The 17,903-nt window shown below is 41.3% G+C and overlaps 1 protein-coding gene across 1 annotated transcript in view; it reads left to right on the top strand.

The window, feature by feature from the left end:
• Positions 1-17,903, top strand: part of cpne9 (copine family member IX) — a 127,827-nt gene that overhangs the window by 75,221 nt on the left and 34,703 nt on the right. The window contains exons 7-8 of the mRNA XM_075476117.1: positions 15,488-15,551; positions 16,548-16,651. Coding sequence (XP_075332232.1) covers positions 15,488-15,551; positions 16,548-16,651 — 168 coding nt within the window. The remainder of the gene's footprint in view (positions 1-15,487; positions 15,552-16,547; positions 16,652-17,903) is intronic.

Raw genomic sequence — 17,903 nt, 5'->3', positions numbered from 1 at the left:
CTGTTAAGATCCGCAGATAATTATCAAAATACCAAAAAAATAACTCACATTTCGGTTTATAGGCTTTTGTAATTTGATTTGTCATGGCTCCAGCTGTCCTGAGGAATCTGATGGTTTTTGTGTCATCGTTTCCAGAGTTTAGATGATTGATAGGGACGAATATAGTTGGAATTAGTCCCATATTGAGGGCGGATGCAGTAATGTCTGCAGTGTAATCCAAGAGGCAATTCTCCATGTTGATAAAATCAATAAAAGTATTATTTTTGTTGTCATCTTGCACAGATGCTAGCTGAAATTTCATCCATCCATCCATCCTGCCCACTTTAGCCTATTAGGAGCCACGAGAGACTGCAACCTATCTGAGTTGTCGTGATACGGGATCCACCCTGGATGGGATGCAAATGAAAAACTTCTAAATGATCCGTGTGCAGCAGATTGCTCAGATTTTAGGGAAAGGAGGTCAGACTGCTTTGGTGCAGTCTGACCTGCAGTGGTCAAAGTGTTTGTGGTCAAAACTTCCAACAAGCCGGTCTGCAGGGCCCAGTGCAGGACAGGAGTGTTTTTATCCATATGTAGCATAGCAAGTCCTTTAGAACTAGTCTTTAAAGCTTTGTGTTTTCTTTTTTTCTTTTAACCTTTTAGATAGGGCTGGGCAACGATTAAAATGTTTAATGTAATTAATCACGATTAATCGCATTTGTACGTAAAATCCAAAAATGAATTCAAAAGTAGTGTATAGCTTTTAGCATTTAGTTTTATTTTAAATGTGCTGCCATATGAATGAAAGTGCCATAACATTTGTTGTGCAAACACACTTTTAACATCAGCATCTTTCTGTAGTTTTTATGTAGAAGCCTCGCTCCACTGTCTGTTTCCTTGAATGACTTGCTGCTATCAGTTGTGTGTTTTGCCTTGAAGTGATATTTCAGACTGGAACTACTACGCTGAGAAGACAATTCAACTTGGCAGTGTTTACAGATGACTTTGGTTCTGTCGACTCCGCCGTCTGGAAGAACTTTAAAATGAAAATGGCCGAGTAAAAGTTCCGTACCCTTCTCCATGTTTGGTGGATCCGCCGATTACTTTCTTTTCCGGTTCCTCAGCAGACAGCAACAGACTTTTACAAAATAAAAGCCTGTGAGCAACAGACTTTTACAATAATAAAATAAATGATAAAACAGGGGTGGTCCGTGGCATAGTGGGTTGAGCAGGCGCCCCATGTACAGAGGCTATAGTCCTCGCTGCAGCTGGTTCGAGTCCCGTATCGGACGGCTCTGTGCTGCGTGTCGTTCCCCCTCTCGCTGCCCAATTTTAAAAAAAAAAATTTATATTTTTTGAATTTAAAAAAAAAAATAAGATAAAATAAAACCTGCGTTAATGCGCAATAAAATATTTATCGGCGTTCAACAATTAACGAGTTAACGCGATAATAGCGAGTTAAGTCGCCCAGCCCTAATTTCAGATAACAGTAAACTATGTTCTCGCTCATGTTTTCACTGCCGTGAGAATTCGGAGCAGGACTTCTTCTTGAGGTCAGCATCTGTTACATGTTTAACATATTCCTGAAGGAATCATATGTATAATGTGGTCAAACGCCTATAAGAATCCGAGCCCGTCAGTTTCTATAAGAAGCACTCTTGCTCGACACTGAATCACTTCCATTTGCTTTTGTTCCTATCATTCATATAGACTCTGAGAGACGGTAAAATGAAGCCCGGGTTTAAAAATACCAGAATTCTAATGCGGACACTCTGGTGCACCTGAAGCAAAAGGAAAATGACAAAATCTGAGTGACACGGACCTACGCAGCTGTGGAAACCATGTTGCTCTGCTCTCACTAAACGGCCCTAATGGGATGCAAAGCTCGGTCACCCTCCAGCAGTAAGTGCATACCGCTGCCATCAGCTTTGCCCCGTTCAACAGTCAGTCATAGAGGCCCCGCCATCCACAGGTGCAGCCACTTATCCTGATTCATCTCCACTTCCTCCCTCCTCAGCAAACAGTAATGCGGCCAACAGCAGTTGCTGAAGTGCTAATAACAGAAGCAGCCGTGGAGGAGCTGAAGGTTTTTAGCCGGACTTTGATAACAACACTGTGTAAGTGCTGTAGAATAGTTTTTCTGCACATCGTTCCAGCATAGGGGAAAACACACCAGCTTTAACGGGACTAACTAAATGATGCTCTGTGCATCAAATATTAGGCAGGGGAGTATTCTTATCTCATTATTATTTTCATGCATATCATCTTATCCAGTTTTATTTTGTATGCATGATCAGCAGGTGGCTTCATTGCCTCGGGTAAAGTGGATTTAATTCATTAAAGTACTGAAGTAGTGACCTGCAGACAATCAAATATTTTCTTTAAAAAAAAGGAAATGCATGCACAACAAATGGCTGCCCTGACTCAGTTACTTCATTCTGGATTCGGTCACTTGTTCATTTTAGTCTGTTCTCTTATTTAATCCTTTCCCACCCACCAGAGGTCTCCTGTGTTTTGCTGCTTTTGCCCACGGCCTGAAACTTGCACATCCTCTCTGTTCCCAGTCAGCACAGCTGCTTCTGCTTCTTTCCTAATGACCCTCGGTTGATTTAAACCTCGACCTCTTCCTACAGCTCTTTGGATACATTTTTGTGGATCAAGATGTTCTAACTACTTAATCTACACAATACAATATTTGTATTTTCAGCATTAGCATGAGTTCACATTCCAGTTTACATCTGTTTTTAGCCAATAATGGCTCACACCAGCATTACGCCATTTTTCATCTGCATTAGCTCGGTCAACGGTTACATTCTGACATCCCACCAGTCCGACATGGGCCTCAAATTGTCGGAATTTGCAACACTTAATTTTCTATCAAAAGTCCCGTCATTCCGACACTTTTTTTCCTCCTGTGGTCGGAATGACGATATGTTTTATTTATTTTTTTTAAATGGATACAAGGTAGTTTAGCGGCAGTATAGCGATCTCTATTGGTCAAACTGAAATTCTACACTGTCGTAAAAATGCCCACCTGTACACACACTAACTAAACATCGTGGCGAATGCTGCCATTGTGTTATTTAGTCAGTGCAGTTAGGTCATCTGATTCACAAGTGTAGACTGCCCACGTAAGATACTATAATCAGAGATTTTCTGAAGCGAGAACTCAAGATAATACGCTATAATACTGTTGCTGGAGGAAGTGGCCGGGGACAGCTCGTCTGGGTTTCTCTGCTCAGGCTGCTGTCCCCGCGACCCGATCCCCGTATTAGCAGACACTTACAAAAGTTACATCTTAGACAGATGTGCGCAGGCACTACCAACACACACGCCGCAATAAACGCAGACTAGCTCTACACTATTCCGATTACAATCACAAATTAATCAATTTTCATTTGTAGATAACAATTCTTGTTCGGATCAAAACGCCATTCTTATACTAATCAGGTCAGTCCGTGTATTTCTGAAGCTAGGCTACGTCTCGAACTCAGGAGGAATTAGAGCACCATCATCACCTGTCTCTTTGCGATCTAAAACGCAGATCACTATGGTAGATGAACTAGATCATGCTTGGAGAAATTTCACAAAGATGGGAAGTGCCAACATCGAACGTTTCATATTCAGTCTGTGAAAGGCAGAATATGAAACGCTTGGTGTTGGCTCTTCAACGCAAGCGAACACATAGCCTACAACTACAGCTAGCATACAGTACCTAGCTAAGTGCCGTAAACACAAACGACTCTTCTCGCGCATCACAACACTTCAGAAGCGGGTCGCTCCTGCCGAAGTTACATATGGGATTTTCAGCATACAGACCCCTGTTGGGAGCGAGACAGGCTTCATTCGCTTACTATTGACTTGTTTAACCTTTGTTAAACTCCTGAAGGCTATAATTTTAGATGAAAATGCTACCTAGTGCCCCTTTAAATAGGGCTGGGCAACGATTAAAATTTTTAATCTAATTAATCACATGATTTCCCTAATTAATCGCATTTGTACGCAAATTCCAAAAATTAATTCAAAAGTAGTGTATAGCCTTTAGCATTTAGTTTTATTTTAAATGTGCTGCCATATGAATGAAAGTGCCATAACATTTGTTGTGCAAACACACTTTTAACATCAGCATCTTTCTGTAGTTTTTATGTAGAAGCCTCGCTCCACTGTCTGTTTCCTTGAATGACTTGCTGCTATCAGTTGTGTGTTTTGCCTTGAAGTGATATTTTAGACTGAAACTACTACGCTGAGAAGACAATTCAACTTGTAAATTTTAATTTATTTTGAAATACGTGATTTTATGTTGAAACAAGTAAAACAGGAAGTAGCGCCTGTTAGCTCCGTGAGCTTCACACAGAGACCGAGGAGCACCTGTAACAGTGATGTTACCTGCTGGTTTATTTTTATCTTATTACTCCATGCTTCGTGGTGTTTGCTGTAACTTTGTGAATGTGATGCATTCAACAGACTTTTACAATAATAAAACCTGCGTTAATGCGCGATAAAATATTAAAGTTAACGCGATAATAACAAGTTAACTCGCCCAGCCCGATTTTTAAACATCCCGCCTTTCCCACAATTCCTTTAATAGCCTATTTTTTTTCACCCACAACATTTTGCACTAATGATATGCTGGCGCAAACACATCAGATTTCACGTGATTTTAAAGTAGAGGAACTGCACAACCTCGCAAACCAACTTTAATCTATAATCAAAATCCCCATAAATGTAAAATATCAAAATACAGGTATTAATGTAAGTCGGGCGAGTCTGAAACATGTTAGATAAAGCAGAAATAGTGTTGGTGACCTGTCACAGCAGCCAGCTGGAGCGGAGCTCTCCACGGAGCCCATGCATCTTGTGCACGCTGGCATCACACAACATTAATAATTGCAATTACAGACATCAATTGCAGCGCTCCAGTTATATACCTGAAGTCACCGACTAATTCCAGCGAGAACATGTCACCTGGTACAGAGGTGAGCATCATTAACACCAAGAGAATAACTGAGGTGTCCGCTCCATGCGCAAAAAGTTGGAATAAGTTGGTTCCTGCTATTCTCAACTACTATTCTCTGGGGACTACAGGTCAGGACAACAGAACCGTGAACTAGTGTCTGATTACAACATTACTATGGATGTTGTGTTTTTAATGAGGCTTTTAAAGAATGTATCACATCTGTGCACATCTGTCTTAAAACATGTAAAGTGCATGAACAGAAAGAAGGGACTCACCTGTTGCGTAACGCACATTTCCTTATATGGAAAGCCTCGTCGGAATGGTGGGACGTTTAATTATCTGAACAGTGCAAGGGCTGTTCACACTCATTTAAAAGGTGTTTTTACAGACGAGCAAACAGTGGCACAAAAAAGAAGACTTTTGCTCCATGTCTCAGATTTTTTCCAGAGATAATGCAGAGACACCTTTTAAAACGTTGGGAGCTTTTTTTCAGGTTTCCAGAATTGTGTCAACCGTTTTCTTTCCAGAGATGTCCATCAAAGTTGTGGCCTGTGTTTCATGCCTGTTCACTGGACAAAAAAAACCTTATTTATGACTCTTAAACTCTTTTGAATTTGGAGAGTACAAGCTTTCAAGCACCTTGAATTGGATTATAATATACCAAGTATTTACATACATACCGAAGTGTTTTTCAAATAGTTTTTCCTATAATTTCTTTATCTCAGTACATCTCTTGCCAGTTAGATGCCCTAACGACGATGGGCCTTTCAAACTTTCTACAATGTTGTAAAAATGAGAAGCTCTGCTTTGTGTGTTCGTTGATCTAGCACGAGTTTGTAAAATCTGCCTCTCGCCTTTTTGTGTTTCTATGCGTTTTGGGTCCCGCTTTGAGCAGTTAAGGGGAAAATGAAGTTTAAAACATCCTCCACTGCCACCGTGTCTCACATCCAGTTTTAATTCCTAAATTCTTTGTATGTTACCAGAGGTGGGTAGAGTAGCCAAAAATTGTACTCAAGTAAAAGTACTGTTACTTTAGAATAATATGACTCAAGTAAAAGTAAAAAGTGGTCATCCAAATAATTACTTGAGTAAGAGTAAAAAAGTGCTCGGTGAAAAATCTACTCAAGTACTGAGTAAATGTTGAGTAACGTCTGATTTATTTGTTAACTCAAGCATTCAATCAGACAGACAAAAATACTAAATAATCATCTTAAGACAAATTAGAGTTCATCCAATTGATAGAATAAATTAAAATGAATTAATTTCATCAAAATAGCTTAAATTAAAATAATCCAGGTAAATTCAAGTACTTCAATAAAAAATAAGAGACTTAGGAAATGTTTAAAACATATGTAACCTAAAAAACAAACATTCACCTATCCATGGGGGGAAAAACGAGTTTAGGAAACTTACCGCTACATGTTTCCTCAAGTTAGATGTTGAGTTTCTGCTGAAATGTGCGTTTGTTTTGGTTGACACAGAAGACACATAATGTAGCTGCTGTTTCTCACTCTTTGTAAGGTAAACATGCTTTCAGTATGAGGCCTCGTCTGCGTCTTCATTTCCCACCGTTGATTCTGACATTTTTCATCTGTTTCTTTGTTTGTTTGCTACGACTGCTAATGCTAAAGCTAACCCGTCCCGCCGCTGAGATTGAGAATGGTCACGTGACCAGACTGCACGGCTACGTCTGATTGGTGGAACACAGTCAGGTGGTAGAGCCTTTGGCGGAAGTCTCTCTCTCTGTCAGAATAAAACATTAAAATGAGGCGTACGCGGGGGGATAAAAATAATGAGGCGTAGAATACCAAAGAGGTAAGAAGAAAAGTAACCAGCTCATTGTAGCCTAATGTAGCGGAGTAAGAGGACAGTTTCTGCTGCACAAATCTACTCAAGTAAAAGTAAAAAGTATAGTGATTTAAAACTACTCCTAGAAGTATCAATTTTTCAAAAACATACTCGAGTAAATATAACTCATTACTACCCACCTCTGTATGTAATAATCACAATTTTTTACAGTAACTGGTCATCAAAGCTGTCAGATTCTCTCTCTGAGATGAAGTGAATCAGCAGTAGATTGCTGCAAGGCAGATGTACCTAACATTACTCAAGTAAATATTCTTACCTTCTGTTCACCACCGCAGTTAAATTTATGTGAGTACAGCCAAAAACACTAACCAGCACTCTGTAAAGAACCAGCTGTGACGCTTGACTTCATAAACGGCAAACAGCAGCTCTGGTCTGCTGTTTCCCTTTAGCCGTTTACTGCTTATGAAATGGCTCCCAGCAGCTTTACTTCGATAGTACGTAGGTTCTAAACTATATCATTCTAAACTTTTTGATGTATCTGACTTGTATAACTCACAGCTCACAATTATAAACACTGACACGAAACGTTGCCTCTGTGGCCTCGAATGCACCTGACGATGAGAGAGACAACAAGCTCCGTACCTAAAGCCGAGCAGAGGAACTGCACAACATTATTATTCTGCAGTCCTATTATGCTCCAGAGTCTGAACAGTTCTTGAAGCCGGTGGGCTAGCTGACGGGTGTGCAGATGGAAACACTGTGCAGATAAATTCATTAATAATTCCCTCACTGTCGCTGCCTCTTACAGCTGGGAGTCAGCGACAGTGAGGGAATCCATCAACTTGAAAAGTACGTCATGCAAGGCTGTGGATTTAAGAGGCGAGGCGTGGACGGCTAACACGCTCCTCTCCCTCTGTCCCCCATGTCTTTAAGTCAGTTTCACTTACAAAGGCCTCTTCTTTTTCGGCTTTGTCTCATGTTCTGTCAGTTCTGTCTTGCTGCTGCTTCTTTTTCTTTAATATCAAAGCTCAGTATGTCTGTGTTGTTTTCACGAGGATGGTGTTCTGCATTCTGCTTCATCGTGGAACTTAACTGGGACGCGGCTTAAATATTCAGTGTCAGTGGACGGCCTCTTGTTCGTCTTTTTCCAGAAGTTGGATTTGGATGGATGACGCTTTGGGCCAAATCCAGCAGATGAAAATGTACAAAAATCCCTCATTGCAAGCGAAAAAGAAACAAAGGGAGGGTCTGTTAAAGCCAAACATGACTTTTAATGAATATTGCAGAAGGTGTGGATTTATTCATTCGTACATTATAACCAGACCATTATTAAAAGCTGAGCTGAACTGAATTACAAATCAAAAGGACTCCATTTTCATGATGATGTTGTGTGCTGCAGGCACAAAGTAATGATGCATATTGCACAGAAATGTCTTCGCTGGGTGTTTAAGAAGGAAAATGGTGTTAAAAAGGCGTCTAGGTATCAAGGTTCAAACACAATGAGGCAGTCTCATATAATCCAACTCAGCTTTTTAAAGCGGCAGTCGGCAACTTTTTTTTAGTCATATTAGCTTGAACTGTCATGGGATTCTGGAAGTAGAATATTAAATAGGCTGTTTAGGAAAAATAACGAAATCTGTAGCTCCCTCTGAAGCCTGTAATCATGCTTGCAAAAACCGAGCGCTCCCGGCTGTTTTTAACCAATCAAGTTAGGGTGGAGGAATCCTACCTGTCAATCACAGCTTGTGCACACGCTGCTGAGCGTGAGTCTGCCCCAGCTTGTGTGCGCTCACACTGGTGTGAACTCACGTGCACAACCTCGTCCACAGAGGGGGAGGGGTTTGGGGGGCGATTCGGAGCTTGGTAGAGGTTGGGGGAGGGACCTGAAAGTTGTGTCAGTTCGAATTTTCCGACTTTAGACTCCCAATTTTGAAAACTTGCCGACTGCAGCTTTAAACACTGAATGGGCTTTTAAAAAGCATGAATGGTTCTAATTTTTCTCTATTCTTTGTTCTAATGACTTAAGCCTCACATTGTACCGCAGGGCTGGACTGGCTATCTGGCCGTTCGGGCATATCCCGACCGGCCCTCCCGCGATTTGGGTCCTCTGTGCCCTCCGAGGGCCGTAAATAAAATATACATATATATATTTTATTTTTTATTGACTGCGACGGTAAAAAAAAATGACACGTCGGGGCCCATTGGATGTTTCTCCTCACGCACAGAGCGCTAGTCCAATGAGAATGCCTAACGTTGTCAAAGGCCTGCCCCTCCCTACAGGCCCACTTGACCCAAGTCATCATCATCATCAGTATAACCCCAAGTTTAGCTGACTTGGCTATATTCGGCTAAAGCTCTGGTGGAAAGAGGACGCGAAATGGAGAAACAAAAGAGTGACCATGACAAACGTAAAGAAAAGAGAAAACAAAAACTAAGAGACGACGCAGTAAAATGCGCTAAATTCACCGATATGTTTTTTAAAAGCACAAGCTCGAGCTCAGGTGCGGTTTGTGGGGCCGCCGGTACATCATCAACGACCGTCTGAATGGAAGCAAACAAAAGTCTGTCAGTGACACGAACTTCCAGCTTCTAACATGGACGGACAGAGAGAGGCCGATATTTGTTGTTGCATTGTTGTCATGAAGGATTTTCAATCAGTGCAGATCTGTTGTATAAAAAATATAATGTTCAAGTGAACGTTGCCTGATGTGTGAGAAAATGCTGAGGTTAGTTTCCAATTTGCAGCTTCTGATTCGGCAGTCAAGGAAAGAGGCAAAAAACTAGACCACCTTAGAGTAGGTCCATGTGAAAAAGCCACAGATTCTATTTTAAACACACTTTGGGATTTGTGAAGCCTTTTATTCTGTTTGTGAAACAAACAAAGTTTGAAAGACTTTGCTGTTTTTGTTTTTTTACATTTAAAACATTCACAATTAAATTTCTGCCTTTATAATATATACGCGTCTCTCAAATGATCTAAATAGCGTCCGAACGCCTCAGAGTGACACCAAAATGTTATCAATGAGTACATGAACATATATATATATACAGCTAAAATTATGGGCCAGGTTTAAAAAAAAACTGAACTTTCCCTTTAAATGTAGAGGTTAGATTATCAGAAAATCATCATCCACAGCCAGTGAGCATCAGTTCAGCTGGTGTTGGCAGAAAGACTCAGTTAGGTGGTATCTCAGAATGAATAACACTTCCATTTGTAAGGCAGATGGGTTACAAAAACTGAAGACCATCTTGGGTCCCAGTTTTTTTTGCCAAGAACAGAAATCCAAGGCAGCAGTGGGCTCAAACTGACCAGACTTTGGCTGTCGAAGGCTGGATAAACGTTGTCTGGTCTAATGAGGCTGAGCGGGATGAGTAAGGACCCCAACCTGCCTTGTGTTTGCAGTCCGGTATGCTGCTGGTGGTGGTGCTGTGTATTCTTGGCACACTTTCCAACCCTTAATAGCAATCAGTTATAGTAGAAAGCCTGTCAGAGTATTGCTGCACACCATGTGTGTGTCCACAACTTACAACAGGAGAATACACAATGAGTGTGGTGGAACCATCGAAAAAACTGACCTCTCATCATCTTTTCCTTGACCTTCGTGAAAAAAATGATGGAGGAGAAAATGACAAGGACTCAGAAAAAGACGCCTGCACTTCAGTGAGAGTCCAAACACTCATGTTGAAAAGATACTTCACAAAAAGTGCATGCGATACTTTCTCTATTGCAGAGGTTGTCAAAGCGTGAGGCGGGCCTCCCCAGGCAGGGCTTCAAACAGCTTTAGAGGAAGTTCAGTGGATGGAGGTGAGGAAATATTGAACAGATAAGATATAAGAAATGTTTGAGATGCGGTTAAAGAGCTCGGGTACGTTAGTTCTGGGAAGATTTGACTGACTGATCTCCCTAAGGTAAGAAACTATCTGATACCTCAAAGACAAATAATCAAGCATCAGCATGTGGTTCAATTGGTCTGCTTATGTGTGTCTGGGATTAAACAACCTAATCACGATCCTACGTGCTTCTAGGAATTTAGCTGAAACTATGGGAAAGGTGGAGTGAATGTGGTGTCTTTTTTTGTTTTTTCAAAACTTTTCCCCATCCTTTGAAGATCCCTGGTGTAATGCAGTCTTATCACAGAGTTTCAAAGAGGAAGGTTCTTATACATCACATTAGTATCACATGCATCCATCCATTTTCTGAAGCTTATCCTGGACTGGGGTTGCACAGATCCCCAGACTTCCTTCTCCCCAGCCCCCACCTCCAGCTCTTCCAGGGGACACAGCTGTTTCCAAACCAGCTGAGGGATACAGTCTCTCTAACTCCCCCCAAGGAGGTGTTTTGGGAAGGTCGTTAATCTAGAAATTATAGGAGGCATTACAGCTCCTTTCCTCAGCTTTTAAAGAATTTAAACAGCTTTTATCATGGCTGCTGCTCAGAGATTTCCTACTGCTCCCACAGCTTTAACCCAATTGTTAAAGAATCCTGTGTTTAAACCCACGTTTACTGATTCCACTTTCTCCTTATGGCATGATAAGGGGCTGAAATGTTTTGAGGATTTCTATAAGGAAGGGATCTTTTGTTCTTTCGCAGACCTGGTTACTGAATCCAACCTTCCACCCTCTCATCTTTTTAGATATTTCCAGGTGAGGAACTGTGCAAAACTCTTATTTCCCAGCTTCCATCACCTTCCACCAAAGCAGCCATGCGGTAAACTCCTACAAGTTAATCCTTCACAAAGGTCTTTAATCCAATTAAACATTGTTTCCAATTTACCATTCTATCCAGTCATATGATGATCATTTAACCACCAACACCACGGAGACTTGGGAGCGTGAGCTGGGGTTGATTTTTGATGAATGCTGGTGGGAATCCGCACTGAAACTTCTGTTTGTGCCCGTTTGACCCTGATACAGTTTAAAGTTGCATTTAGATGCAATTATTCAAAAACAAGGTTGGCACAGATTTTCCCAAATATGGTAGATGTCTGTCTCTTGTCCGGCTCTGGCGAACTTTTGGCAAATTTACTTCAACACCGTGTCTAAGGTACTCTCAAGGACTATTCACACTTCACCACACACTGGCATTTTTGGTCTTCCAGAAGACTATACCCTATATTCTAATAAAGAATTGGAAGTAATAGCTTTTACCTCTGCAATTGTTAAACGCCACCTCCTTCTGAATTGGAAATCCACAACAGCTCCTTCCAGCACACAATGGATCAAAGAGACCATGTCATTTTGGAAAGTAGAGAAAATTAGATATTCAAGAAGGGGGAACTTGAGCAAATTCTACGATAAATGGCAACCCTTTCCCTTTCCCTCTTTCTTTTACTATCATTCATGTGTTTTATCTGTTATGTTTATACAGACTAAATTTTTCATTGTATACTCTATTTGGCTTCTTTTTTTTGCAATCGTTGTTCTTAAAATATAAAAATATACAAATCTAAATCTAAGGGTGTATACAAACACGTTTAATGACCACACCGATGTATACCGATATATGTGAGTGCATCCTGTATATAGATCAATAAAGATATTAAACAGAGAGATTTCCGGGTCGTTTCTCTTAGGCTACGGCTACACGGAAACGAAACGAGGGTTTTTTTGAAAACGGGTACGAAAATTATTGCGACCATACAGGAAAGCTGGAAACGATGAAAACGCTGAAAACGATGCAGTACACACACCACACCTCTAGGTGCGCTGTAAGCCACCCCCACCAGTTACACCAGAACAATAGAAGAAGCAATGCGCATGCGTGTACGCCCCTACTTCTACCAGCACGAAGCTCACGTTGTTCCTTCAACAACGCCGCTGTAGTTAGCAGTGTCTGCAGCAGTGCTGCTATCAATGTTGTGGGGTCCATGATGATCGCTGTCTGTCCTTGTTGTGTTGTCTTCTTCTTCCGGGTTTTGAATAGAAGCCGTTTTTTGTTCTGGTCACTGACGTATGTGTATACGTCACTGGCGTTAGCCATGTGGCTGTGCAGACGTAAACAAATCCGTTTTGGCTGTAACAATGGAAACGAAACGACGCCGTTCTCAGATCTTCCCACTCTGGAACCTGTTCTCCAAAACTATCGTTTTGGGGTAGTGGGAACGCTGGCTCCGTGTGGCCGCGACAGCCAAACGATAAGCAAAAATATCGGTTACAGTGAAAAACGTTTTCGTGTAGCCGTAGCCTTAGTTAGGAAGAATTTTTCAAACCTCGTTTCTTGCATATGTCGAGATGTTCAGTGGTCTTCCCAGTCGCCCTATTCAAGACCTCCAAATGCGAGGTAACATACAGCGAATGTACAGGTATAAAGGTGTAATCGTTGGAATCATTCAAGTCTTCCCTAAAAACAAATTTTTTCTCCTGGGCCTTTGGTCCTGCTGTGAGCCAGACTTGATCTTCCCTGGTGATTCCTGTATTGTTTTATGTGTGATGGGTTTTGCATACTGTTGTATTTGTTTTACTGTTCTTATTTTATGGTACTTTTATTCTTATTTGATGATCTTTTATATTTTGGTACTTTTATTGATATTTGTGTAAAGCACTTTGGTATACTCCGGTTGTTTAAATGGACTATGTAAATACATGTGACCTTGACCTTGTAAAGCTTATTAGCTCTATCCGCGAACTAGCAAGTGTTTTTATTTTGTCTTAACTGTGTCACTCACTTACAATGGATTGTATTGCGTTATTTCTGCATTTTCCTGCAAGAATTCACACAACAGTCACAGAATCCCCCCAGAATCTGATCTGGCTGAATGATAATAGCAATCATACCATCACAATTTAAAAAATTAATATCCTTTTTAGACAGCAGATCTACAGTGGAATCCAGTTTTTTGCTCACAAGCTAAACTCTTGACTGCCTCTGAGCATAAAGTGTTGTTTAAAAAGAAGTGTGTGAAAAGCTGATGTGCTGTTCAGATAAACTGGTGGAAGTGTCTGTGAATGTCACACTGGTTGTAATCAGCAGTTGTAGTTTCAGATGCATGTTGCTTGGAACTCGGCTGTCGGAGCCTCCTGCCAGCACATGAAAGCATCGCATCACGACCAAGCGTCAGAAACAAACCAATCCGCCCGGTAAATGGATATTATAATAGAACTGTCACATATATTAGAACATGTTCTACTCTTGGCTTCATGGCTGCATGCTAAGAAAATGAGGCTTTGAAGTGAAGGCACATCAGAGCATTCTCTCTTCTTTCTTCATCATACCTTCATTTCCATCCTCATGTATATGCCACTCACCCCCCCCCCCCACACACACACACACACAACCCCTCCAGCCCTTTCAAACAATTACAATGAAGCCGCGCTCAGGCTTGGCCCTTTTGTGTCTGACTGTCATCGAGTTTTACACCCTCGTTTTTCTACTTTCACTCCCCAGTCTGCTCCTTCTTTTCGCTCCTCCATGTCACCCCTGTAGACATCCACTGTGCTTTTTGTGACGGTTCAGCGAGTTGTCCTTTCATCACAGTCGTTACGGTGTCAAAACTTCGCATCCAATGTAAGTTTGAATAAGAACAACAAAAGAAAAGAGAAGAAACAAGCCTTACAAGCTGCAACTTTGAACATTTGGTGGAAAAGACTCGGTGATGCAAGGCGTGCGTGCACGTGCACACCTGCACGTGCTTTTGTTCTCCTGTGAGTCATTCCTCTGAACAGTCTGTCTTCAAAAAGATATCCCACATTATTATCGTGCATTGTGCTCCAAATATATGCGGTCTGGTGATGTTAATCTGCTAAAAATCTCTAAAAAGCTTTTTATTAGCTCACTGACTTTACTGTCATGTATTTTTATACTGAAAAAACAAACCTTGTATGTGATTAGGACTTTGAATTCAACATCCAGCAAAAAATGTAATGTACTTGAATCACTTGAGCAAATACTTGATTTCTTTAACTCGGATTATGTGGCATTAAAGTTCCCCTGTGGTGTTTTTAGTCCTGAATAACACTGCGGAGGCTTTGTGGACCAGCTGTTAAGTGTTTGTCTCTGGGGGCACCAGGATGCAGGTTGGTACAAACGCACCGAAACCTGTAGCATTACGTTTTTAAGCAAACTTTGTCAGAGTATGACAAACACAAAAGCTCTATAAAGGCACGATCGACTGAAACCGAGCAGAAAGTTCCAGAAAACAAGCAAACTCCCACGATCGATGATGATATGGGTTTGATGTCAGGTGAAGGACCTGGGAAGATGGTGGTCACTCCCTCTGAGATGTTCAGTCATAAGGAGCTTTGGTGATGCTGAGATCATGTTCAGGATGATAATGCATCTCGCTTCAGAGCAAAAAGCATTAAAAAGACTTCAATCTGCCATAAAAACCATGGAAGGTGCAATAAACTAATCATTCAGATTTTTATTTGATTTTCTCTTCCATATTTTTTCTCCTCACGATGGATTCCGTAATTGTTTTTTTTCTATAAACCTGCTGAATGAACATCGTCAAGCAACGGTGATTTCATAGCAAAGCTTGTGTCTTTACAGCTTTCCTCAGTCTGATGTGGCAAGCACCACGGGGCAGTTAGTGTTTCCACCACTTGCACTCTCTATTTTTAGAAATGGATAGCCCATTAGAGAGTAAGTGCAGGTCCCTGCTTGAGCTTTTCTTGGAAACGGCATAATAACGGCATCTAGCTATAAATGACAGCTGCTTTGTGCTTTTGTAAGTCTCGTCGTGATATTGTTACCGTCTTTTGCAATCTTTTCCCTGTGTCTCTTTCCTCTCCTTACGCTGTCAGTGGGATTCCTGGGAAGAAGTGTGGTGTCATTATCCTGGCAGCAGAGGAGCTCAGTAACTGCAGGGTCAGTAAGCGCACACGTTAACCTGCACACGACCCAAATGCAGCAGGAACATTATCATCCGGCCGGCATGTTATTCACCTATTTTATTTCATTTGTTTTCACCAGCTCTGGTTCTGCTGTTGAACAAGTTTCCACACAGAAATAAATCCCCACACACAACTGTGCACACCTTGAAAGGAAAAAGTTTAAACATTTGGTGACCAAAGCCAATCCCGTCCCATTTGAAGCCCTCCTAACTTCTCTAAATGCGTTAAAGATAAAACTGTCAGGATGATTTTCTGTTATGGAGCAATTTTCTCCTCCATTTTGCAATTTCCCCAGATGCAGTTATATATTAATATCAAGCAGCAAGTCAGATGTTTGCAGAGTTTCCACTCTGTGTGTGTGTGTGTGTGTGTGTGTGTGTGTGTGTGCGTGCTCCAGAGATCATTATGTGAACTGGCTTACCTTGGTTGTGTTTACCATTGCTACTTTGGGAGGATTTTCTCCTAACTAGATCCAAATGCTGTCCATGGCAAGCTTAGCTTTCCCATGATGCCTCCCCTCATGAGAAACTGAGTAAGGGGTCTCGCTACTTATCTATACTTCCTTCCTTCCCTTCCTATCTCCCTCTCTTTTCCTTGACATCTCCAAACAGGAGCAGAAAAACACAAGTCCTCATTAACTGCTGTAACCGTTCATACATATGCATGAAGCATTCCCTCTGCCTCTCTGACTATATTGCAGACATCACCTGATAAGATATATTGTCCCTGCTACTAAGATGCATCATTTATTTATTAAACTGTGGATAACCATGGCTGTAATCTATGCATGCGTTCAGGTCCACATTTGATTCATCTTTTTGGGTTCATTTTCAAATCTGTTGCTCCTAAAGTGCTGCACAAACCTTCGGCTTTGTAGCCAACGAATGGCTTCCCGAGGAGAAGGAGTTGCATACTGTGAAATGAAATTGCATCAGTCATTGTGTTGAAAACTGCTTGTGTTCTCTGTCAGGATATCGCTACCATGCAGCTGTGTGCCAACAAGCTGGATAAGAAGGACTTTTTTGGGAAGTCTGACCCCTTCCTGGTTTTCTACCGCAGTAACGAGGATGGAACGTGAGTGTGGGCTGTCGAGGAGGTCAAATGTTTACCTGTGTCCTCAGTGTTATCCGCTTTTAAACTGGACCCCCTGGACCCCCTAGATCAGGGGTCGGGAACCTTTTTGACTCAAAGAGCCATGAAAGCAAAATATTTGGAAATTTATTTCAGTAAGAGCCATATAATATATTTTAAGACTGAATTCAACTAAATGTGAGTATAATAAGCCTCTGAATTTATTCTTTTAAATAATGTTGTTATAATACTCACCATTATTCACTGCTCTCTCCACTTTTTTTCTTTTCGCCATCTTCTTCGTCGAAGGGTTAGCTTTGAGCTAATGACCGAGCAGACTGATTCAAAAGGGGGCGTTTACCTGTTTACCCTGCAACGTAGGCTATTATCATCCAATTAAAACAATGGACAATTGCTCCTGCAGCCAACTGCAGCCCTGAACAGGACATGAGCAGTGGAAAACCGATGGATGGATTAAAACAAGTGATAATATTTTATGTTTTATCTGAAAAGCCCAAATCTGCGAGCCAGATGCAATCATCAAAAGAGCCACAGGTTCCCGACCCCTGCCCCAGATCATTGCAATGAATGTACAAACATTCATGGTTCCCCTAGTCGGCACTTACATATATGTAAATTATTCAGATATTAAACGAATTTCAAACCTTGATCTTAGCAGCCTTTTCAAAACGGCTTCTACTAATAATTTCTATAGATGATGTCCAAAAAGTCCTGTACCTCTGACTGTTAAAATCATGTTTCCTTTTACATTTATACAATAAGAGTCCCACAGATTTTTTTTTAAAAAGCAGAGATGGTTCGACTTTTAAAGCTTTTAAGAACCAGTTTGCTTTCCCACACCCAGAGAACAACCAGAACAATAAACGTCTCTTCCAGTGTATCATTCGAACCTCCCCCCTGTTTATCCAGAATTTCTGCTGAGCACAGCCATGCGGGGGGGCAGTTTATTTGCATCGATCACAGCGTCTGCCCGATTTTTCCCTGCAAACTGATGTCTTTTAAATGAACGCCGTCATAAACAGGAGTCGCAGCGTTTGCAATGCTGAGTAGTATTTACAAATGCCACTACAGGAGGAATTTATACTGCACACGCTGCTTCAAGCAGGATCTATAAAAACCAGCCGGTGAAGGGATAGTTCGCCTTTTTTGACTTGAAGCTGTATGACATCCCATTTTAGCAATATTATTTATTAAATTTGACTTACCCCCCTCTGCGTCCTGTGAGCCGAGTTAC

Source organism: Odontesthes bonariensis, chromosome 10 (genome assembly GCF_027942865.1).
Source record: "Odontesthes bonariensis isolate fOdoBon6 chromosome 10, fOdoBon6.hap1, whole genome shotgun sequence".
Lineage (NCBI taxonomy): Eukaryota > Metazoa > Chordata > Actinopteri > Atheriniformes > Atherinopsidae > Odontesthes > Odontesthes bonariensis.
The sequence above is the reverse complement of the archived record's forward strand: the minus strand, read 5'-3'. Positions and strand labels throughout refer to the sequence as shown.